We start from the raw sequence: 26467 nt of genomic DNA on the forward strand, positions 1-26467 counted from the left end.
ACGTTCAGCAGCGAGACAGGAATATGGGAGATAGTTCAGCTCCTGTTGGTCCCAGGGAGTCAGATACAGGATGGTGACCTCCAGGAGGACAAGCAGAGCTCAGCTGCTAGCATTGCTTTTGACAGCAGACAACTGCAAGTCGGTCACAGTGTCCGAATGGCTGATGAGCCAGAGATTGGCTCAACCACCCACAGCGTGCACCATTCACACTGCTAGAAAGCAGAAAGCAGGGAACTGGGTGGATCTCCATTAGTGAAGCTCAGGAGACATTGCTCATCTGAGCCCTCACTACTCCCGTATTCAGGGAGTAGCTTCACTTGTGGTGGCATGGTTTACGTTCGCTGTGCGCCTGCTCTAACCTTATCCCTTCTCTTTTTTTCATCTCTTACACAACACATTTTGGTCCTTCTCCCTCTTTCAGTCTCTTATTTGCCACTTAAAGGCATCATGCTTTTTTACGCATCTGCCCAAAAAAAGAGCATGAGGCTGCTTGCTTTTCGGTAGTTATAGTCTGGTTATCTCCTGAGGACAGAAGAAAAGGAGGGGATGAGAGCAGGAGCGGAACTTTGTGGAAACTCAGTGACCTACATTATCCCACTAGATTTTTATTGCTCTAAACCAATTAGGAAGACTAATGTTGTCATCTCCATTTTAGAAGCCTTGATATACACGTATATTTTAGAGTATTTTATAAAGACTAATGTAGTTTTCTGCCTTAAATACAGCAGACCTTTTACCAATAACAGTTTTCTATTTCTCCAACAAGATATAATCCACAGTGAAATGCATATTTGCATGAATAGCCTTGATCCATTAGGGGGAAAAAAAAGAATTTAGTCAGAAGGAAGACTTGCACATTTCTGATATTAACATGCAGATTTAACCGAAGAGGCAAATAATTCAAAAGCATTACTGTAGCCATCATTAAAATAGAGAATACCGCATTGTCATTATATGGCTTAGTAGTTTTTTTTAATAACCCACAAACTCCTCTAGTCTCCCTAATACTCCATCTTTTCCTCCCCCATTTCTGCAGATAATGCTAACATCCAGGTGATTTTTCTTGACTGCTGATTCACAGCCCTCCTATTTTGTGAATTCCCCCCCATTCGCTTTCATTATTCCACTGCATTACTCCAGGTACCCGAGACTTGGCTCATGCCTAATCTGGATTTCTCCAGTGCCCTGGGGTGGGGAGGAGAGCTCCAAAGCCCATCACTCCGGGCTAACAGCCCAGGTGTCCTCTGCCCGGTCCTTGCATGAATCAACCCAACTCCTTCCCCACCTACTCCTATGCTGAACAGGTATCCAACGATACTCTCATTTGCAAATCTACACTAGGAGAGGGATTATAGAGGATGTGCAATGGTAAAGAAAATTACTTGTGTCCCTAATATGCTTCATAATAAGTCATGTGGATACTTATAGCACAGAAGTATAGGATGACATGATCTATGCTGCCTTACAGGTGGATTTTATGGATTATGAACTCCAAAGCTATCATCCTTACCTATTCTGCAGCTGATATCTGACACACTACCTTAAGGTGGCCAATTCTAGAAGCATGGCTGCTTGATACACAAGGAATGGGAGGGAAATTCGGGAGGACGTATACACCTCACTGCCCTATGGTCCTTTGCAAATCTCTGTCCTGCATCATTAGTCCCTAGCTGTTTTGATAGCTCTGTAGACTACACTCAAAATGAGTTCCACTCCGTGCTACAATGTATCTCTGTATTAATTTTTTATTTTAGAATCAATCAGGTTCAAAAGCTTCTATTGATAAGCGGTTACTTTGAGAAGTTTTTTATAACAGCTTCCTCTTTTTTCTCCACGCGTCTAAATTTATAGTCTTTCAGGTGGCTCATGAAAGCCACTTTCTCATAATCAGCAAGCCCATTGCTACAGCTCACTTACCTTCAACTAGCAAGTAAGGTGAGGGTAACTTTGCTCTCCTGATGACTTCTGATCCCAAATCCTCCTCCAATGCTTCTAGATCAGCTTTCAGATCATTTATCAAAACCCGTTTACTGAAAACATCCCAGACTGCAGTTGGCCCATTACCAGCAACAGTAAATGGTGTGAATTTCAAGGCAGGTGGTGTTACTTTACTGCCAATTTTCTACAATTTTTAAACTCTGCCTATAAGAGGCCCAGCTTCACTGTCAGTGCTGAGTTTTCCAGGTACTGTGGCAGTATTTCCAACAGATCCCTAGAACGAGTGTGACATTATGCAATGGCACCGCAGATGCAGACTCTTTGCCAGCCATAGCTCCAGAAACACATTTACAATTTTATCAGGTAGAAATGAGCCAGTTTAAACTTGGCACCCACAGGCGTTTCTTCCCAGCCCAGCCGTGGAGCTGCAGAAGTTACCACCCAACAGCCAGCCCCAAGCTGCTCACCACTGCGCTCCTGCTGGGTGCTCAGACCATGGCTGGTGGGCAAGCCCTTGCCTTCGCCATCCCTGGAAAAGCCGTTCTCTGCCCCACCAGATCTCTCCTGACTCCATAAAGCTAAGGAACTCTCCCCAAAGCCTTGTCACTTTTGCTCTCTCCTTTTTTCTTAATTTTTCTTTTTTTTTTTCTGAACGCTCTATTGTATCTTTAAATGTTTGAGGCTCCAACATTTACAAAATTTTTCATTCAACACCGAACTGAGACAACATGGGAGTCTCCACTAGTGTGGTGCCATTGCTAGTTCAGAGCGCTCATAAGAACAAAAAAAGGCAGTTTTTTGTTTCATAGTAGAAGAAACAGGATAGAGTGAGTTGCATTATTTCATGCAAAAAGAGTATTAAATTTAAGTTTTAGGGACTGATTCACACTTTACAGGTAATTTTACTGACTGAAAATGTTAAGAGTTATATTCAAATGAAGTTTTTAGGACTAAGTTTCAAAGCTCAGCTACGTTTTGCAAACATCTTGATATTATAATCAGGCTCCTTCCTTCTGTGTACACTCCTATTTTTAATGCATCCCTGTAATAAGGCGAACCCAATTTTCAATATTCTCTCAATCATAACATGATGATATATTGGAACTTACAACTGACCATAGTAATTTTAGTGGGGCAGAGTACATAGCAGCTGTGATCACACAAGCAAATTTTTTTATACATAGGACCTAAAGAAAGAACAAAATATTCTGGTCTTTGGCTGTGCAACTGAAGCAAGCTATATGGCAGCACTGAGAATTTTCAGTTAAATAGGCGTATGAGGTTTTTATTAGATCTACACAGGTTATTGAGTTGCAGAAACACACGGCCAAACAGCGACTACTGAATAAAACCCAGCCACAGAATCGGTGGTTTTGTTAGCCAAATCACAAAGACTGTAGATTAGAGAGAGTCACGAAGACCGAAATCATCTCTCACTCCTGAATGAGCCCTGCATATAGCGGCCGATGCACAACAGCAGGGTGATTTGGTTAGGTTTGTATCACCATGCATAACGCTATACAGGTTAGCTTGTTGGAGAACTGAATTTATTTAAAAAAAATAAAAATGAAACCAACAGTTATTTTTACACAGAGTCAAACAAAAAGGTGAGGGAAGAAAACTGCCAAGAGAATCTCTCCCGTTGGAATATTCTGCTTTTACTGGGATACCAGAATTATTTTCCTGCCTGCATCCCTACAATAAACATGCTTTGTTGCAATGAAGTAACACATCATACCTTTCTCTGCCTTGCTCGTGTTATGTTTTTCAAGTAGGAGGTAACGAGGACTTTCAGGAAGAAAAGGCAGAATCATGACTTGTATCAATGAAGGAACAACGATCGCTCCAAATAAGTAAGGCCACCGAGATTCCTGCAAACGGATGCAAACATGTCAGTAACGCTCTCCCATAGCAATACTGGGAAGAAAAACAGCTTTGATAGGAAATGCTGTAACTTTTCATCATTCAACATATTGTGACAGTGAGCAGAGAGATGGCTTCTGCCTGAGCTTAGGAAGCAGTTTGAACACTTCCCCCTCAGATCACCTTACTCAAGGGCCAAGGAAGACAGAATTCAAGCCATCGACTGACTGAGCATGGAAAGAGAGAGCCAGGGAAGCTGGAAGACAGCAATATATAACATGGTTTTCCTTTCCGTCAGCATCAACACCTATACATGTAAAAATGTGATATATACTCAAATATATATTGTACAAGTCATCCCCACTCACAGTAGTATCACTCATTAGCTTTAAGAAACAGCATAACACTATTTTCATATAGTTACATATACCTGCATGTTGTCTCTTCATCTAATTGGTCTAAAAAAAAAAAAGTATATATATATATATTTGGCTCAGTCCTCTAACTGTCATAGTATGGGTAAAATCCTGATAACACTTCAGCTAATCTGCAGTTTAGCACAATTTTGTGGTTCTCGGTGTAATGCAGGCAGTGACTGCTCGGCATTTCACAGCTGCCGGGAATGAACCAAGTCAGGCTGAGGTCTCACCACAAGCCTCTTCTACCTGGCAAAACACAACACTTGCCTTACAGGCACAACTAACGCGCAGCTGGGCAGTTTTCATTTCCATTCAGAAAAGACGACATATACAGCTGAATGCAATATGAGTGAAAGACAGCTATATAATTTAATGACAAACAAGACATTTGGCTAACCCAAGTGAGGTTATCTTTATTAATGTTTTCTCCTGCAACCATTGATTCCCCCTCCTGAAGTGGTTTCCATGCTAATTTAAGTACAAAAAAATGGGTTTCACCTATCCTGCCCAAAATCATAGAATCACAGAATATCTCAAGTCAGAAGGGACCCATAAGGATCATCAAGTCCAACTCCCTGCTCCTTGCAGGACAGCCTAAAACTAAACCATATGACTAAGAATGTCATCCAGATGCTCCTTGAACTCTGACAGGCTTGCTGCCTTGACCACTTCCCTGGGGAGCCTGTGCCAGTGACCGACCACTCTCTCAGTGACATCCTTAAAGACATCCTTTGGTTCTATGGCATTGTAACTAAGAACAATACATTATACTGTTTCTCACTGTGAATTAGCTAGCCTAGCTCAGATGTTCAAATGAAACACCGACAGCCCTGTTCCCAAGTCCATGAAATGGAAAGTACTTTTTCTATCCCTTGCAAGTGATCTGCCGGAAGCCTCCAGCAAGGACCTGAAACACGAGAGCCATCTGCAGCATCCCCACCAAGGCAAAATATTGATGACCCCTCCCTGGCAAGTCCCCCCTACAGAAGCCAGACAGTTTTAACCTGCCAGAGCCCCACCACGGTGTAGGCAAAGAGCACAAGGTGCTGCTCTACCCAACGCTATGTATATGAATTTACTCAACCGCTAGAAGATTTCCAATACAACCCGACTTTGATAATCTTCTTTGAAATCAACTGAAACAAAGTTGTTAACATCCTCAAACACATTAATTACTTAAAACCAGTGACCTGAACAAAGTTCTTTCAGGAAAAGGCTAGGAAAGGCAGTAGAGAACTCATCCAGCTCTCTGGGCTTACTCTCAAGACAGGTTCCCTTCAAGCAGCTGAAGAACAAAGATGCCAGCGGTATTATTTTCTCCTGCAAAATGGCCCTTGATCTGTCCATGTTCTTAAGATGCCTTCTGTGCCAACTGCGTGTCAAGATTAAATTTTTAGTGGTTTCCTCCAAGTTCAGCATTCATCTATTTAATTCAGTGCTTCCTAATTTGAGACTTGGTTCTTAATTGCAAAGCCTGCTGAGACTGCAGTGGGCCTACTGTTCAGGCATCATGTCTAGCACATTTTCAAAAGCAGATTGCACTGCATCCTGGCTGAGTGAGCTCCGAGAGGCACCGGGGGTTTGGATCCCATCCCTCCATCAGAATGAATCCATCCATTCACAGCCCACATTTCCCCAAACAGAGCTGGATAAATTTTATTCCAGTACTGTCTTCCACAGTTAATCAAAGGTCAGAAGTCCCCAAGCTACTTTCTGTTGATAGTTTTTATTTTATGTTCTCCCACTTCAGTAATGCAACTGCTAAACCACAACTTACTGCATGGTACAGGATGCAATCCCAGCCTCGAACCTGAACTGGGGCCTGAGATAACTTAATAACATGGAACACGGAATATGCAGGGTATCTCCTAATGAAACATTTCACCCGCCCTTGAAGTGGCAGGTTTGGGTTTTTTTAAATCTCCTGGGATGGGAAAACAACTTGAGAAAGGGATTTTTTCAAACAATTTAAAGCTCAAGGTTATCAGTCTTCCTTAAAGCCTCCATTATCATGAGGACTTCAAGATCCTATTTCTTCATCCTGAATTTTTTTTTTAAATGAAGTTGAGTGGAGAACTTTACCTAATATAGAAGAACGAAGAATGGTTATCAATCTGTATATAAACAAATGAGCCTCAGTCTTATTTTAAAAATTATAAAATTAAACTTATGTTAAGACTTCAGGATCAATTAATGAATCACATTAAAAAACAGGTACCTGTTTGTAAAGGATAACTTAACAGGCAGCACAACTGACCAGTTTTAGTCTACATCTGCCTGGAATCAGACATTTCTTTCATACAAAGTAATTAAAAAAATTGTTTTATTTAATCCCTATCATTGTTTCCTGTAATATATATGGTACATAGCAAGTATATTTAAAGTCTATAAGGCTTTAGAACTTTTTACAATACTTCTACACAAAAATCTTACTCTTGATCAGCACATCATATTTCCTATAGGTTTCCTCCACAGTGCCAAGGACACTTTTTAAAGGAAAAAAAAAAAAAGTTTCTCCTGTATATTGTTGTTAACATTCTGCCAACCTGTGGAGACTTCCTTGGAATAAGCTTTCATCCCTTTTAAAGCCCCCCATAGTGTATGGTTTTTCAGTTGGTCACATTTCTCTCAAATAACTCTTCTGCAAGTGTTATTTTGAAAAAGCTATGAACAAGACTGAACTTCTGAACTTATCCTTTGCAGTAGGTAACAGACCTTGACAGTATAATGAAAAGCTCTCTATTCTCATCACATACAACACTGAGCTTCCTTTACTTCCTCCATGAAAGATTTCTGGTTTACTTTTTATTATGCTAACTTTTATAAACCTTAAAGTAAAACAATCATAAATATGCTGCCACTTGCCATTGCTGGCACGAGCTGATGAGTAAGTCACCAAAGTCAATCCATTTCCAAGCCACTTCTCCATTTCAGAAGTTTTTGGATAACACCTATTCAATGCTATAGAACATGCATTCTACTTGCTTTTCTCTTAATTTACATTATTCACATTCAAATTCTTCATCCCACCACCGAGAATAAATAGGAGGACTAAAATGAGTTTAAAAGGATCATACATTTGTTGGTCTGAAAGTATAAAATACAAATTGCTCAAAATGAAGCTGAATTAGACTCTATAAAGAGAATTAAAAGAAGCAGGGAAAAGAGGGGTTCCCTAACTTTTTTAAGAACAAACAGGACAAGATACAAACTGGGACAATGCTCAGAAGCAATAATAAGGTAAAGGCAGAAGGCAATGTAAGCATGACTTAGAAGACACATTAACACCTCACCTCAGTTGTCATCAGTAAGGAGAAGCACACAGGCACTACTGAGAAATGAGAACAACCACATCCCATTTTATCTCAGGAAAAACTTAAAAGAGCATTAAATATTTTAATTACAGGGGACCTGACTCATCACCTGCTCAGAATTGGTACAAATAACATGTCAAGATGGTAAGATTTTAATTTTGGATATTTGCTTTGGCTGGAGCATAAAAAACCCAGCTTTGATCTATTTGTAAAAGACAGTTAAATAGCAGAGCAAGATGACAACCACAGACTTGTTCAAGGGTTGATATAATAAAGTGCAAAGCTGCAAAATACAAGGTGAAGGAAAAAAGGAAATGGATAAAGCACGACATGGATGTCGTGCTGGACAGACCATCCTCTTAGGGAAGTCTGCTGCCTCCCTGGGGCCTGGATTCGGGACATCACTGGGAAACTTCCTATCCTGGTATGGCCCTCGGACTATTGCCCATTACTGCTCTTCCATATGAGTGGCGATGAAGCCAAAATGTGTGGTCCAAAGGTGATCAAAAGAGACTTCTGGGACGGTTAGTAAGGGAATACGGAGCACAGGTTACTTTTTCCTTGCTCCTTCCAGTTGCGGGCAGCACCATTGGAAGAAACAGACAGGCCCAGTCTATTAATACATGGCTCCATGGCTGGTGTCACCACCACAATTTGGGGGTTTTTGATAATGGGATGGCCTACACAGCACCAAGCTTGCTGGTGTCAGATAGGATTCACTTTTCTCAAAGGGGGAAGAGGGTCTTTGCTCATGAGCTAGCAGGGCTGATTGACAGAGCTTTAAACTAGACTTGAAGGGGGAGGTGGATAGTACCAGGCTTGCCCATGACAAGCTGTGGGATGACACCAAGGTTAGAGGAATGAGGTGCTAGCGAGGGCCCTCAGCCTGTTGCTCTGAGACGTGCTGGCTACACTGCAGCACACTAGAAGCCTGGGGCTCCTGAGGCAATAGGAGCCAACAGGGAAACACCAGTGAAATACCTCAAAGGAATTACGGGGTGTTCCTCTAAGAAGGTGACACAGCCAACAGCCCAGCTCTAGTGCCTCTACACCAATGCACACAGCATGGGCAACAAACAGGAGGAGTTGGAAGCCACCATGCTGCTGGAAAGCTACAACCTAGTTGCCATTACTGAAATGAACGCTCTGGTGAGGCCTCACCTGCAGTACTGCATCCAGCTCTGGAGCCCTCAGCACAAGAAGGACATGGAAGTGTTGGAGCGGGGCCAGAGGAGGGCTGCTAAAATGATCTGAGGGCTGGAGCACCTCTCCTATGAGGATGGGCTGAGAAAGTTGGGGTTGTTCAGCCTGGAGAAGAGAAGGCTGCAGGCAGACCTGATTACGGCCTTTCCATACCTAAAGGGGGCCTATAGGAAAGATGGGGAAAATCTTTTTAGCAGGGCCAGCTGTGACAGGACAAGGGGTAATGGTTTTAAACTGAAAAAGGGTAGATTTAGACTAGATACAAGGAAGGAATTTTTTTTACAATGAGGGTGGTGAAACACTGGAATGGGTTGCCCAGAGAGGTGGCTGATGCCCCATCCCTGGCAACATTCAAGGTCAGGCTGCATGGGGCTCTGAGGAACCTGATCCAGTTAAAGATGTCTCTGCTTATCGCAGGGGGGTTGGACGAGATGAGCTTTAAGGGTCCCTTCCAACCCAAACTATTCTATGATTCATCAACTGCAAGTTAGACAAGATTAAATGACACCGGTATACAGTAAAGCAAATGTTGCTATGCCAGAGATTCACAGCTGAAGTGCAGCAAATGGAACGTTCTGTAACAATTAAAAGGTGGAAAAGAACCTGGCATGGGGAAACTGTCAACAGGCACAGCTGAACCATTTGTCCATATGAAGTTCAATGACCTATTTAAGCACTGGTTACATTTAATATTTTCCATAATCAGGAAGATTTTGATAAAATTTTTAGACACTTTCAACACAAAAAAGGCTAAGAATATGCACCTACATGTAAAAATTTTAAAAGGGGGAACAGAGTCATTGACAAGGTCATACAACAGAGGTGGGAAGAAGTGCTGTACTGCCCTGTACGTGGGCGCTCATCTTTGGAAAGATCTAGCGAGGCCAATGAAGTATTCCAGCACAAGATGTATGACAGGATAAAAAAAAAACCCCATGAGTAAAGAAATACATGACTGCCACAGGCTTTGTTCTCTTTCTCTAACTAATTTTATTTAGTTATTTAAAAAGCATAATCTGGACATGCATTCCCCTCCCCGTTCCCAACCGACTATCAGCCATTACACCGCAGTCAGGCTCCTTGTTTGCTCTCTGCCCCGAGTTTGCTTTTCTTTGCTGTGGGGACCCCCACGTCCAGCTGAGCATCCCTGACCCCAGCTGCCACAGGGCACACTTCCCACATTCCCATCTCCTGTCCTTCCTAGAGCCACAGGGAAATTACTGCGCCCCAAACACAATAGCCCCAGACACCTCCTCCTAGGCAGCAGCCTGCACATGGGGTAGCACAGGGCACTGCCCAGAGGATTCCAGCCCTGCTTTGCATCCCAGCAAACAGCCACGGTGCCTCACGGAGCTATCGAGGGCTCGTTTAGCTTTACTGCTTGAAACTGGCAGGAGATCACATAAAATACTCACTCTCTCTTTTTCTCATTCAGTGCACAGGATGAACTGTGATCTCTCAATGAGAAGGTCTATTTACCAGTCACTATTCCAAACTCCTTTAAATATTAATTCTGGAATTAATTGCTTGGGGGGGAGGGGGGGGGCGGTGTATGACAGGTTTACTACAACACTGAACACTTTACAAACAGGATTTTTTTTTTTTTTGCATAATACCTTTCTCATGTAAAATAACATATTTTACTAATTTTATATGTGGGGAGTGAAGAGACAAAGCATCTTGCATCCAATGCAAGATACCCAAAACGTCCAGGAACTAGTGATTTGTCAGTCTCTTCTTTTTCATGTTCCTGTAAGAAGCAGGAACACATTTCAGACTTTAGTTTAGCAAAATATAATCACACACACAGAGACAAAAAGAATTACATCTAGTATAATTCCTAGATGCCCTGAAGCATGTTGCCTCACCTTCAGGGGTTTTCTGTGTCACATCTGATAGTCCCACAGGGACATCTAAGGTACCCTAGGACATGAAAATGATACGATATGCTTCTGTTCAAGTAACTGAATCTTACCCTCTTTAACAGAGAGTTGGCACGAAAACTTCGTATCATACCAGAAATATTCTGTTTGCCACACACACACAAAAAAAAAAAAAAAAAAAAAAAATCACATCCCTGCTCAGAACAGACTGAGTAGACTTACTTGTGTGTGCAGAGCTGAGAAGCCTGCACAAGTCCAGCACTTCTCTGTTAATCTATTACTGTGCCACGTAGAACACCCCTAAAGGTAAAGGACAACCTCACTGTCCTGGGGCCAAGGACTGAAAAAGCATCGAGATGGAACTAATTTCTTAGCATGAGAATTGTCTTTTCTTCCTTGAGTCAAGGGTATATAGCACAGAGGTGATGATCATGAGGCAGCTGAGAAATGAGTACGTCTTCTGTACCTCCAGCTTCAGACCAGCTACTCGCATAGCGTGCGGGACAACTATTTTCTTCTTCCCTTCCTGCTGCCACTCAGAACCCTGCTTTACAGCCTCCTTTGGCTGCAGAGGGGGGCACCAACCTCCGTGTCCAGCAGTTGCATCCCTGCTGGATACAGTTTTCTCTTTGCATGACCATTCCTGTAACCCACTTCTGTCAAAATATGTTTTAATAACAGAGTCGTGAATTGGTTACCTTCTCGTTTAAACCAGAAGCAACCCAGATAGCATGCATGTTTCACCTCTGCTCTGCACCCACATAGATATTTATTTTTATATGCCACAACTACAGACACAGCTCTGACAACAAGATTACTGAAGTCTCCTGTCTTCCCAAGTATTAAACAGTACAGAAAGTTACCAGACTTAAGGCTCTAAAATCCTAAGCTAAAATTCACAGAAGCAACTGGGAGGGTTTTGTTACTGAGTAAACCACATTCGGATCAGGACTTAAAACAGCCTTGAAAGTGGTTGGTGTCCAAATCCCATTGGATTGGAACAGAACCTTCTGTTCATTAAACTGCATGCTAGATCACATTGTACATATTGAGAGGGAGAATTAAAGTGTCTGTTACAAGTCACCAAGATGTTTTTTTGGTCCAACTTTTTATCGGAGTAACAGCTAGCTTTTTACTGAACACTTGGCATAATTTGTCTTCACTGCTTATTCATTTCTGAGAAAAGCAAAAATTTCTGAGAAAAGCAATGGGAAATTGTGAGCTTTCAAAAGGGGATTATTATCAGCAGCCAGCATATATACTTGAGCTTCTTTAGAAAGAAATATGAGAGGCACGTTGGAGCTATGCAAAGTTTCAGACAAACTTCCTTTCAGCAATGCATGTAGATTCAGGTTAACTTCCATAAATAATATAAATTAGTAAATTAAAGTAATAGTAAATTAACATAACTGAAGAGGATAAGATTCAGTTGCTTGAACAGAAGCATACAGTATCATTCTGATGCCCCAGGGTACCTTAGATGTCCCCGTGGGACTGGCAGATGCGACACACACAACTCCAGAGACCTGCATCCTCCTGGGGCTGTGGCAGGAGGCAAAGCAAAATGCTTCAGGGCATCTAGAAATTACACTTAGATGCAATTATTTTTTTGGTGTGCAATTATATTTTGCCAAACAAAAGTTAAAAAGGTTAGACTAAGGTATAACAAAGTTAAGGAAAAAAAAACCTCAAAGCACATTTGTTGTTTTTAAAACAACTGAAACAGCTGAATATTTAATCTTGACGCTTTTTTTACTGGTGACATCTGGGTTAGATTTAAAAAAAAAAATCTCATTTTAATTTGACATTTACTTTAAGTTAAAAAAAATCCTTCAAAATACTAATCACAAATATACCTCCAGATTTTCCTTTTTGCCAATGGTTTCAAAACCAAACTAAGAACACAAGTCTAGCAAATACACCCTACTACTCAACACAATGACTGCATGCTACCTTATGATGCTTGACCAATTTACCACAGCATCAATACCCAATTTGTAAAGGACAAATTTACATATTGGGAAATGAATTTGCAGTAATGGGTGATTTTACAAAGGACAATGGAAATTAAAACTGAAATGTTAATCATCCAGAACCTTCAAAAAGGTTTAAATGATGGTTATCTCCTCAGCGTGTGAAGCACACTGGGAAGGAAGTCACAGGTCAAATCATTTTAGATTTATTGCTTAATAACAGATTTGTAGGTATCATCAGATACTCAAGCACTAAGGAGACAAGCAAATCTTAATCTAAAAGGTTTACTTGTTCACAAACTTCTGAAGCAGAGTCGAACTAACACAGGGTAAGATGAGTTTTGTAGACAGATACTGTGTGTTATTAGGTCAACTACAATAACCTTTTTAAGTCTGATAAAGAAGCAAAGAGCCAAACATACATATATATAAAACATATATATAAACAATATAAACAAGCGCTCTAGGTTTAGTTACATGTGTTAGCTGTGTTTCAGTAGATCAAGGAGAAAGCAGTACGACACATCATAAGCAACTGCTCTCAACTTCCAGGGTGTTTTGAAGTCTATACTTCAGACCTGTTGAAGGACTTTTTTCCATGAAAGTTTGTCTACTGCTTTTCCAGCTGACCTAATTAAACAGAGTACAACTACACAGAAACCTTATCTTCTCAAGGCGGGCACTGCTTCAACTGTCTATGAGGCAGTAGCCCTCACTGATGATAACCTGCCACCCAAACAGTAGGTGCTCTGCCACGAAGTCTGCTGTTCAGCAGTAAGCCAAAAATAAATAAATCTATCTCCATAGTTCTGTGTAACCACACTTCCACTTCTACATTCAGACAAATCCTCTCCTGCAGGATGCTCCCCTTCACAAATGCAAAACTGCAACATTTCAATATTACATATGGCAAATGAGCCATGTGTTGTTCCTAAAACTTCAGGAATTGAAGTCTCACAGCACAACTTTAATGGCCTGAAACTCATTTGCAAATACGAAGACTCACAGCTGTTTTCCCATGCATTACTTAATGAGTTCTGTACAGAAAAGGGATGAATAAATACCTTTGTGTCTGTCTGAGGGAACCAATAAAACATTGATTTATAATCTCCAGAAAATACATAATCTCAGCTGGTCCACAGTAGATATAAACAAAATACCTCATTTAACATCTCCATTACAAATATATCAACACCCACCATATCCCACCAACAGGGCTGGTGTAACAGAGCAGACCTCCTCTTCCCATGAGTGCTACTGAACTATGAATAAGCAACAACCCAGAGGGTCCTGGCAGCATTTCGGTACCCTTGTAAGCACCACCGGGTGCCTGCACAGTGGCTTCCCTTGGCTGCATCAACTACTGGGTGAGGTGACCTCCAAGCCCCTGATCAGCAACTCACAGCTTGTAATTAAGTGCAAGTGTGCCTCGATAAAGGGCACGGAAATTGCTTCAGCAAGAAGAAAGTCTGTGCCTTACGTGTTGCTGTGAAGAGACAAAGGAAACTTCCCCATCGCTAGACAAAAAAGGAACAGCGGGCATGCTTAAAAAGGTTCGCCATCTTCAAAATCGCTACCTAAAGCAATTCTTAATTGGCATGTCTGGTACCAGTTTGGAGGAAGTGCAGGCAGATTTCCATCCAGATACACATAATCACTCCAGGCTCAGAAGGGCATACAAACACCTGCCAAAATGGGTGATTACCTGACTAATGCAGAAAGGTTTTCTTGTTCTGGGTTTCTGTGTTTTTTCTTTTTGTTTTTTTTGTTGGTGGTAGCGGGTTTTTTGAAAAGATTGTATTTCAAAGTTCCTTTCTTTGTGTTTTTCTGAGCTATTCTAAGCAGATGCCATGCCATTATGGATTTGAGCAGCCATTTACAAGCACCAATGTATCTCCTGTATCCTTAGCAAAAGTTTTAAAAAACTCTTCTGGGAAGGCTCTAGCCTTTAAGTCAGAGTTTTGCATTCTACTAGAAGAATATAAAGAAGCTTTGCTCCTGTGCTTTTAAAGAACACTGTACAAGCTCAGCAATCCAGAGGAATGTCTGGGACCAGGGTAACCTGGAGTCACCTTTTGCAAGTCTGTCTCAATGCAGAGTGTTTACAGGAGTACTTGAAACCACATCCTCAAACTCTTGCTTCAAACTTGGGCAACTCCTGATCAAAAAAAAAAAAAAAAAAAGAAAAAAAAAAAAATGGGGACCAGAACTGATGAGCCAAATTTCTAGTTTATTTTTCCCATGTCCTACACTAATTTTTGCTCTTAATATCTTACTAAGAACTAGCAAGCAGCCTGTTTCTAAGGAAATAAACTGTCCCACTAAAATTAACAGCTCTGCGCACGTATTTGGGCACATGGCTTAGTTAAAGTCTTTGAGCTCAGGTTTAAGAGTCTTAGGAAACCACTCTTCAAAAGTTCAACATGAATACACTGAAATCTTTGCATTTTAAATTACTATATATAATTCTGTGTACATTTAGTACTTCACAGAATCACAGGATGGGTGAGGTTGGAAAGGACCTCTGGAGGTTATCTGGTCTAACCCCTCCGCTCAAGCAGCATCACCTAGAGCCAGCTGCCCAGGACCATGACCAAATGGCTTTTGAGTATCTCCAAGGATGGAGACTTCACCACCTCTCTGGGCAAATTCTGCCAGCGCTTGCTCACCCTCACAGTAAGAAAGGGTTTCCTGATGTTCAGAGAAAACCTCCTGCGTTTCAGTTTGTGCCCGTTGCCTCTGGTCCCATCACTGGGCACCACTGAAAAGAGCCTGGCTCCATCTTCTTTGCACCCTCTCTCCAGGTATTTATATATATTGTCAAGATCCCCCTGAGCTGAGCTTTCTTCAGGCTGAACAGCCCCAGCTCTCTCAGCCTTTCCTCAGTGTTCCAAGTCCCTTCACCATCTTACTAGTTCCTCTCTGGACTCTATCCAGTCTGTCCATGTCTCCTTTGTACTGGGGAGCCCAGAACTGGACACAGCACTCCACATGGGGCGTCAACAGTGCTTAGTAGAGGGGAAGGATCCCCTCCCTGCTGGCAATACTCCTCCTAATGCAGCCCAGGATCCTTTTCTTTGCCACAAGGGCACATTGCTGGCTTGTGTTCAACTTGGTGTCCACCAAGGCCCCAGGTCCTTTTCAGTCAAGCTCCCCCCAGTATAAGCTGGTACATGGGGTTGTTCCTCCCCAGGGGCAGGACTTTGCACTTCTCCTTGTTGAACTTCATGAAGTTCCTGTCTACTCATTTCTCCAGCCTGTCGAGCTCCCTCTGGATGGCAGCATGACTCTCTGGCATATCAGCTACAACTAGTTTGGTGTCTGAAAACTTGCTGAGGGTGCACTCTGCACCATCATCCAGGTCATTAAGGAAGATACTGAGCAGGACTGGATCCAGTATTGACCTCTGGCGTACATTGCCAGTTACTGCCTCCACTAGACTTTTTTTCACTTGGTTATATCTCTAGGATTAACTAGACAGAATGAAGATGTTACACTGTTCTACACAGCCAGATGTTTGAAATCATCACAAGTAGGACACTTCGGGAATTAGAGCGATTCTGGAAAATGCCAAAACTAGTGGATGCTTTTGTCCTACTCTAACAGAAGCTACAAACACCTTTTCGTATTCTGTAAACAGCATGCATCCATGAGGCATAAGCTGCTTTCATTTCCAAGATGCTTCACACAGTGGCAGGAGTTCACCTGTGTAAGTTCTCCTCTGTCTCATATTGCCACAAGAGCTCTTGGTTCTATATTCTGAAATAAATTCTCATTCATACCTTTAAAGATAAGTATCTTTAACTATAGTCACTACCATGGCTCAAGGGGAAGATAAACATATAGAACAAAAGACCTCAGAAAAATACAAGGAAACTGCTTGATTCATACTTTGTGTCATCATGCTACTGTCATTCATTTCAAGAGCATCTCCAACAGACCATTTTGTCATTGGTGTCCACCTGCAGGCTGCTGGTCCGCAGAGCAATTCTGAATTGCTTTCTTTTCTTGTCTATAATTTATTGACAGTTTTTAAGGAATCCTTGAATATGAGTCAAGAATCTTAGGAAGAAGGATCAGTTTAATAAAAAAAAAAAAAAAAAGAAGAAAAACCACACTAAAAATGAAACGTTGACAAGTAAAATCAAAGCTTAGTTTTCAGAACACCCTTCAACTGCACAGGCTGTACAACCACCTATTCCATCACCGCCTATTTTCGTGCAAGCGAAGGAGTACTTTTAAAAGAAGACCTTGGTAAAGCAAAACGAAAAATTCCTATACAAACTTTCCTAGATACACAAATATCTATCACTTCAAATACATCATTTTTAAGAGGTTGTGTAAAGAAAATTGGAATTTGACACAGCATCTACAGGAGTCCTTAGTCTGACTTTAAAAAAAGAAAAAAATCACAACTATCCCTTGTCATGGTCTGCTTGGATAAAGAAGAACTAACTTGAAAGGGACTCAATACAGATATCTTTCCTTACTAGACGTATAGTACAATGCCTATGAAGTTCATTAGTCCTTTCCCAAATTTAGCTCATTTTGCTGTAGAAATTGATGTTTATATCCACAACAGAATTTCTTTGCTAAAATAATCAGCTGGGGGGGGGAGGGGGGAAGGACAGTTTGTCCAGTATCACCATGTGTCACAGACTTATTTCCAGCTAACTTCTTTTTTAAAACCAGGTAGTGTCTAGCCAGATACGCATTATAGCTGCTCAAATCCTCAAAACGTGGAATATAAAACTGTAATTCATGTTGTTTCATGAAAAGCCAGCATCCAGTTAATAAAGTTCGTAACTGCACTTGCACAGCTGTTTTGCAACACGGCAAATTCCAAATGTCTTTAAAAAAAGATCGAGGAAAAGCTGGACAAAGACAGTGTGTCATTTAAAGAGACATTCTGAGTCTTCTCTGGCGTACTTTGTTTTCCACCGCTCTAAGGTTTACCCAGCATGGGGTTACCCGTAAGGGCTGTCAAGCCTTAACCCAGCCCTTCCTACTCAAGAAGCCAATTCCCATCTCTGATCATTGCTGCACCCTCCTGGACCTCACATACTGCTCAATTACAGTCTTTTTAAAGCAGGATAACAACACTAGCTGCAACATTTGAGATGGACACATCAGGAATTTTACAGTTTTTCTGTTTGCTCTACATTTTTTTTTTCTGGAAACACCTACAGTAGCAACGGGGATTATTCAGAAAGTGTTGCCCTAATAAGTCTCAGGATGCAAGCAAAGCAAGGTTTTTAGGATGACATACTACCCTCTATGAAACAGTGCAATATAGTTAGACAAGCTTGTGGGTGCATGACCTAGAAACACTTGAAGTGTATAAAAAAGGGTTCCTGAAGTAAACAAAATCTGTTTTTTCATTGGCCTATCTATGGCAAACAGCTATTCTGGTCAGAGCCAGCCAGCCACTGGGGGCAACTACAGCCTGGCAAAGCCTTTACATGGTCTCAAAGCAGAAATCTGAGGAAAAGATGGCAAGAAGCAACAATTCCAGTTTTATCTGTCCTGAATACATACCCACACTGCGAAACATTTTTTACCCCCCTTTCTCATATCTGTACACAGATGAGAGACACACTAAGGCTCAATGTATAAAAAAAAATTATGAATATAGTAACTACAGCACTAAATCCTCTATCACTTAAGGAAATATTAAAGCCCACCTTCATTAAACAAGCTGAAGCAACAGAAGAGCAAGCCTGGTGGTCTACAACATTTGAAAGATGTTACCATCCTAAGGAAAACCTTTGGAGCGGGGCATTACATGCATGAGAAACTAGATGAGTTAGTTACAGGGAGATACCTGAGGACACACGGAATATGCCAGAATCAGGCCAGACAAAATTCCCCCAAGACGGTAAGTGTGAACTTGAACTTTCAAAACTGAAGTTGACAACGCACTGGGCTTTGCTTTGCAGGGAGCAATCTGTCAGAAAAATGGGCTGGGTGATTAAATTGCAGAATCACCGAAACAGAGAGAATGGAAACACCTGAAGGGCAGTGTCTGAAGAAGTGACAGGTCTGAAACACTTCTTCCTTATCTTGATACCTGTTTTTTCCTTCAGTCAGATATATGGAAAACTGCACATGCTATGCAATCAAAACCGCCCCAAATTAAGTAATCTTGTAGCCAGTAGCAATAATTCAGTGCCCACATTGCAACAGATAATATGACTGCACTGCTGTGGGCCAGCATCAAGTTGTCGTCTACAGTCGCCATGGCTTCCTGAGGAGTTTGGGGCTCTGGCTTAAAGAAGACTACACCAAGATGCTAGCACAGGAAAGCGAGCACACTCCTCTCAGCAGTCAGGGTGGTGGAGTCAAGCAGGTCAGCACGCGGAAAGTGGCTGTGCTCTGCAGTCTGATCACCAGACAGCTTTACCATCGTGTAATTTCCCAAACCTCAGTGGAGACAACAGTAGATGTGGTTTTCCACAGGTTATGACCTACAAGAATCAGAACCTTGAAAAAAAAGCATTGCTGGGATTTGTTGGATGGAAGGGAATTAAGACAGGGGAATGAAAATAAGAATATCAAACCACAGCAGCAGAGGACCAGTGTCATGACTGCAGCTCTTCTCCTTCGGAATAATCACCCTTGGTGAACAAGGAACACCTTGAGACTTAATCCTCTAAAATTAGTACATCTGGAGACAAATAGAATAGAAGCCTATATATTCAGAATCCAAAGGAATGCATGTATTTAAATATTAAAATCATTATTACATTTTTTTTTTTGGCATCTGCTCCTTTACTCTATAATTTAAAAATGGGATATAGTAATGTTAGGCAAGTTCATGTCAATATGGTATGACAGAAAAAAAAAAAAAGTAAATGCATTTCGAGAATATTTCAGCCAAAATATTTCCAGGAGAACCAGGAAGTAAGGGAGTATTTCATATAATTCTATTTTTAAAAGTACCATTTCATCTGGGTTATCTGTATAACCTTGCTCTCTTGGGGTCAAATTTAAAACCAGAATTGCTACAGAGAAAGGCACCTAGGATGAGAAGGAGATTAAAGAACTTGTTTTACTAGAGGAGATGAAGTCTAACCTGAGATGCAAAGATCACAAGTGATGGGGGCAAGAGAAAGGAAACACAGATCAGTGGCACGGCAGGGGAGAGAAAAAGATATTAAGGGATAATAACAAAAAGAATAATGAAAATAAACTGACAGAACTGGCATGAAAAGGTATCGGAAGGAAATTAGAAGATCCTCAACCATCAGCCTTTACAGTAGAAAGCCCGGGAAGGCTGAAGGAATAGGAAATAGCCAGCCAGCCTTCAGACAGTAACACAGCCAAATCTGACCACTTCCCCCCCATCTCCTGCACCGAACCTGGGGCTGCCCACATGCCTCCTGCTTCACCTGGGCTGGCCTTCATAAATAAGATTGCTAAAAAATCACTTTGGGGCTGCTTAACCTACTTGACACAAAAAGCAATAAGGACTTTCTGAATTGCTTCAAGTATTAAATGCTTCGGAGCTATTTTTATCATACTTCCACATTTAAAGGAACACTATTGCATTCAATAGCAGAAGAAGTTATCATTTAGGTTGTTAATAAAAGCTTGTAAGACTATGTCCCACAGCCTACATAAAAGCTTTCCTTTTCTGTGGAAAGACTTCCATAGAACCCCTGAAGGCAATGAGCTCATATAATCCAAATAAATGCATCAAGCTCCAATTTAAAAGTTATATTTTCTGCTCAAGGTACTTCAGCTGTGGGTCTGTTCCAAACATCACTCTGCTGAATTTCAGCATAGAATTACTCACAGAACAATTATAGAAAGTTATTCTGGTAGCAATACTGTCCTTGAGATAAGCCACTCTTATTCCCTCTGTAGTTCTTCTTTCTTGTGTTAACATGGTGCAGTCAGTTCCTCTCTGTAGCAATACTGTCCTTGAGATTAAGCCACTCTTATTCCTTCTTGTGTTAACATGGTGCAGTCAGTTCCTCTCCCTTCCCTCTATTCACTTGGCCACACAAGCAACGTTGCGGTCATCTCCTCTCACAAGAGAGGACCTTGGCCATGCTTGAAGCCCTCCTCATATCCATCCCTGTTCCAAACAGTTTCTTCCAGCAGGATGCCCAACTACGTCTTTGTCCCTCCTTTCTTCAAAACCATCACTGCTTAGATACTATGGTCAACAACCTCATAGATACTTGCTCAAGTCGCAAGTAATGGATACATGAAAAACTTTGGGAGAAAACTGTTATGAAACCATGGCAGAAGACCATTTGTAATGAGTATTATTCACAACTGATTCTGAAAGAAAAAACCAACCAACCACAGCACAGCAAAACACACTCCTGTGAGGTTTTAAGCCATGATCATTAAAAAGCTGGACATTGTTAGACAGACTTAAAGATGGTTTTCCACACACTGGTGCAAACAGTTGCGCAGAACAGCGATTGCTGGTGACAAGCTGCTACTGATTGCAGCTCTCCTATTTTCTTTAAACAATTTGTGGAATAATTCCACCTTTGTAATATTCATAGAATGACATATTACAGCCTTGGCCTAAGTATAACACAATGACCTCAGGCTACTGCAGAAAGCAAGAGTTTGCTTTACAGTTACAGCTGAAATAATTTAAAAGACACTATGAATGCATAGCTGTCTCCGACTACAGTGGCTGTGGATCTGGAGACTGGCCTCACTTCAAATGCAGGAAAGATTTCTTGAACAGAAGAAAAAGGAGGAAAAAAATTAAATAATACGGGAACGATTTGATAAGAAGCTCTTAGTGACCAGAAGTCATGATGTAATCCATGAGATGTGGACAACTAGAAAATAGGCTGCAAATGTCTTGAACCTACTTTTGAACTCAATCAAAGTGACAGAAATTTGAGGAAGGTGTTGGCCAGGAAGGGGAGAGGGAAAAGTGTTGCCTCAGGAGGATGACACCATGTTTGCTGCCTCCCAGCTTCAGCAGAAGCAAGCTCATCACACGTACCCTCTGCAGCAACGTCCTCTGGCAACAACTGCTGTTCCTGGTGCAAACCTCCCACTGACTTCAGTGGGAACCACATGAAGCCAGGGAAGAAAATCCTGGCTTGACTGAAAGCAACAAAAATTTTGATAAAGCCTTCAAAGGATAAGCCTGCACTAGGGAACCATATTTCAAACAGCCTGAGGTTTCCCTTCAGTGCTAAATTTCATTAATATATTAAAAGGAAGATACACCTACATATCCAACCAGAAAATTCAAGCTGGCTCCAATAATTATGCTGGAAATATGCTAATTCACACCAGCCAAAACTTTGCTCCCTTTACATGCTGATGTTAGCCATCTTGAAAAGAACTAATTCTACAGCTAAAGCATACTGCTTCTTACATAAATTAATGGCTATCTTTAACGGCGTAACATGAATTATCTGCATGTTAAAGCAGGTTGTAGGAGCAGAAACACAACCTCCATAATTTGGTAGTGACAACAATTAGGAGGGAGGGAAGGGGAGAAGAGAAATAAAAAGAGCAAGAGTGAGCTGAAACCAGGGAATAAGTATTTCCTATTCAAAGCATCTCAAAGACCTAACAGGGGAATAAGAATTTGCTTGACACCTCACCTTAAAAAGTGTATGCCTGTTTCAAAAAAACCCCAACCAACCAACCAACAAACCCCCAAACAAACAAAAAAACCACCAAACCAAAGGAAAAAACCAAAACCCAAACAAAAAAACCCCTACTACGCAAGTTGAACCAGCCTCTTGACATTTAATGCACATTTGTAACAGACTAGCTTTCAAACAAGAGAAGGGACATCTGTAGGAGCCACACAATGAAGGCTGGTGAAAGCCATTTTAAGCTTTTTCCTAAAATCTGTTGCTTTGGTGGCATGGGGCGTAATCTGTCCTTCAACAAAGGGTAAATTGAATCAAACCATTTGCCTTCAGGAGAGCTGAACAGGGTAAGTGAGCCCAAGGATAAAGGGACAGAATAGGAGAGCTGGTCAGACAAAAATAAAAGTGTCACGGAGGATGGCATCATGTATTTACAAAGGAGTTGAATTTGGATGGACACAGGAGCACAAGCTCTCCTCAATTTTCAACTGTTTCCTACTTTTGCTGGCTGTCAGAAGGGGTTCTTAGCCCAGGTTTCATTGTGAGGGGATTGCTGCAGACGTTTCCTCCACACCGCCTTCAAGATTCATCTCCAGATTAAAAGTATTTCCAAGTGCCAGCCTGAATAAACCTTGACTTCATTTATTCAGAGTAATAACGACATCCAGTGGCCACCAAGTTAATCTCAGCCTACAACAGCAAGATAACCTCTTATATCAGAACAGATAATCTCTTTCCATAAAGGTATACGTTAACTCTGCTCTTCCACCTCCTAGTCTAAAAGTAGGAGTGCATTACAAGCAACACTGTTAACATTGAGCAGGAGTCTGCCTATTCAGGTCCTCATACAAACTCTAACCAAGCCTTTTTCAGTTCTATCTCACATTGGGAAACTGCAAGTGAGAAACGCAAAAACTCTTAAGCACTTGCATGGTACTCAAAGAAACTGGAAGCCAGCAACCATAAATGTACATCAAGAAAGGGGAGTGGGGTGGGAAAACCTGCATACGCACACACACAAGCTGCTCAAGCTATTAAAACTGCTTGCCACATCTCCCAAACTCAGTCACACGTACAGGCTTTAAAAAGACATGGAAGAAACCACTTTTCAAAGTGCTTCAAAAGAAAAAAACAATGTTTCTGGTTTCCATTTTTGTAAAGAACTCAAGCAAAATACAAAAATATAACACTTTAAGCATGCTTGTGTTCCTTCACAGAAAACATCTCTTAAAATACTTACTTGCCCAAATATTTCTGGCAGCCCCAAAACTTGACCAGCAAAAACACCAATACAGATGAAAATTGCTGTGACCTGACCCAATGAACCACGGATTTCCTTAGGAGATATTTCACTCAAATACATGGGAAGGGCACTTAGAGAAATACCTGCAAAGGAAGAAAAAAAAAAAAAACATATACTAAGCCAAATTGCCTTTTCATTATGCCAGGTACAAACCAAACATCTACTGAAAGGAGTCTGAGTGCTAATCTGCTGACAAGACTGGCATAAAAACATGAAGAGAACATAATTAATTCATATTATCTGTGGACAGATATATCTTCTCTTCATGCCTAATTCCTCTTGCACCATTTAACAACCATGCGATTGATTATCTGTTACAGATCTACAGTGATGTGCGTAGGCTGCTATTTGATGGGAAGCACCAAAGGTTACTCAGAGATGAGAATCACCAAGAGAACAAATTTTATGTTTTAAGTTTGTTCATTTCAAAGCAAGCAAAAATCACATTAGCAGTGATGCAGGTAGGAAAAAAAACTCCAATGCATCAGGCAGAGAGAGCAGATGCTGTCAGATGAAATATTTTTACTGTAAAGGGTATTAGCAGATGTTCATCTCAATACAGGCTTACAGCTGCAATGAACTCTTAATAGCAGGCGTAAAATAAGGGCGAGAATGCTGCTCAAAGCCAGGATAAAAGACATGCATGACCCTGGTTAGTACAACAACAGTATTTACAAAGCTCCTGAAGTTTGGTTGTTTGGTGGTAATCTGAGACAAAAATTAGCGGTCAGCACCAAAACCACCCATGAACTTCACATTGCAAGCGATGGACACATCCACTTTCAAACAACTGCTTACTAACACCACAGACAAAGCCTGCCAGGAAGGGGGCTTAGCAATGCCAAGGTCAAAGCATGCTCTATTGCTTAGAGTCAAGATAGTTTTACCCTCTCAGTGTAATTACCTAATTCATCAAGTCTGTCTCCATGTTAGGTAAATACCTCTCACCATCTACCAGTCTGTGAAGTTGCGGAGAACCTCACCACTAGCTGCAAGACTATTTGGGTGCAGCAGTGCCTCCATGATTTACTTTTAAACCAGGAAGACCATGTTGCTAGGATCGAATGATGATGCAGCAAACCTTCCCCTTAAACCTACAGGTATTAGCATGGGATGCAAGAACTTCTAAACACGAAGCAGCAAGCAGCTATAATAAATAGACTGTACCCTCCTAGCCACAGGATTTTCATGGCATGGAGACAGAGACACTCTGCCAGGGCTGGAGGAGGGAAGGGGGAGGAACAAGCAGGGCGGCTAGCATTCATTCCAAACATCAGATCATCCAACCTTCATTCTGCTGGTTTGCCCCAGTGAAATCAGTGTGGCTAGTCCCTGAAATCCTCTTTAATGTAAAGAAAGATCTAACTGGGGGAGAGGAGAAAGATTACGCATGGTGCCAGCGTTTTGAATATGTACAGCGTGATAAAAGCTTACCTGCATCAACACCCATTATAATGCGTCCCAGTATGAGCATTTCAAATGACCCCACCAGCAAGGAGAGGGACATCAACAAGGCAGCTGTCACTGCAAACACATTATTGAGGAGCAACGTGCATTTCCTAAAAGGAAAAGATATTTTATGTAGATACCAGCACCAAAACAGTTAAATCTAGTCATATTGAAAGCACACTAGGCTATTATTCTTAAATATCCATAAATAAAAGCAGAAAGGGCCTAACAAATGCTGCCTCCTACATGTTGCATAGAGCTCCAAAATACAACACTATACCCAAATGGATACAGTTCCAAACTTATGCCACAGCTTTAAAATAAAACATACCATAGTTCACTACAGAGCGGTACTTCAAAGGCACGGCAATTAGCCATCCTACACGTCCTAAGAACCCAAGTGCCGTGTCCGAGACTCTGCATATGAATATAAACAAGTGTACTCTGGGTAAATGTATGTATGTAGGAGCCAGAGAATACACTTCAAATAGCAATAAGCTGATATCACTATAGGCATTTTTATGTTACTTATAGTTTTTGCCATTTTAAGAACTTCCCAACACTGACATATTTATGGCATTATAATTCATCCTTAAACCTATGATATTCAACACATACATTACTTGCTTACTCGTGGAGTTAGAAAAAACACTTGGGCTTATAGGAGTGATAAAAACTGACCTCTGTCCAGAAATTGTTGAAATTAACCAAAATCTTGATTTACACCTTTTTCCCCAAAAATTTTTAAATTATTTTATTCTACAGCTGTCAAATAAAATGCAAAGAAAAATATTTCTTTCAAATAAAATAACTGTTCTTTATGGAAAACTATTTGTTGAAAAAATACAAAGAAATTAATAAAAACATTTTAAAAGTTTCAAATCAATTTTTCATTCACACTGTACCAACAGCTGTATTTCTTACAGCTTTCATCTTACAGAACCTTCTGCTCAAGTTTGAGACACTCATAAGTCTCATAACTTCTGCAGAAGGAAATACCTCACAAAAGAAATTATGTGTAGGATTTCACGGGCCTTGGACAGTCAGATTCAAACACTGACATCTGAGGTCTCATTTCTTGAACATATGGAAGAAGAGTGGTTAAAGATTTAAGATCAATAGCTCTGCTGCAATGATTCTCTATTGAAAGATGAAGTAGAAAACCCACCCAGAACTCAGAGAATCACTGCTACTTTATACACATCTCTCCACAAATATGGATTTAAGTGGCTTTTTGCTAAATTACAGCCTGTAGGTGAATGGCTGAAGAAGCCATTATCATCAGGTTCAGCCTTGAGAGAGATAGAAAAGTTTCTTATGATTCCTAGGCAGAGTCACAGCCAGGACTGGGATATCTGCTGGAGACGTGGTGGCCTCTCTACAGCACATCATGATGAGATAGCTGCTTTGCATTGCTTATGATCTAATACAAGACAAAACACCATGATTTTCACAATTATGTGGCAAGAGATTGATAGTACCCTGTGTTTTCCAACTGCGAGTCACCTCACTTAAGTTATACATGGTAAAGC

General features: G+C 41.1%; 1 protein-coding gene across 1 annotated transcript in view; it reads right to left on the bottom strand.

Moving 5' to 3' along the window:
- The window catches only part of SLC2A9 (solute carrier family 2 member 9), a gene marked incomplete at its 5' end in the record, with an annotated part of 102488 nt that overhangs the window by 62478 nt on the left and 13543 nt on the right, over window positions 1-26467 (bottom strand). Inside the window, 3 exons of the mRNA XM_035891125.1 lie at window positions 3677-3809; window positions 23424-23569; window positions 24921-25045. Of these exons, the coding sequence (XP_035747018.1) occupies window positions 3677-3809; window positions 23424-23569; window positions 24921-25045 (404 nt within the window). The remainder of the gene's footprint in view (window positions 1-3676; window positions 3810-23423; window positions 23570-24920; window positions 25046-26467) is intronic.

Source organism: Egretta garzetta, unplaced genomic scaffold (assembly GCF_000687185.1).
Source record: "Egretta garzetta isolate BGI_Z169 unplaced genomic scaffold, ASM68718v1 scaffold193, whole genome shotgun sequence".
Taxonomy (NCBI): Eukaryota; Metazoa; Chordata; class Aves; order Pelecaniformes; family Ardeidae; genus Egretta; species Egretta garzetta.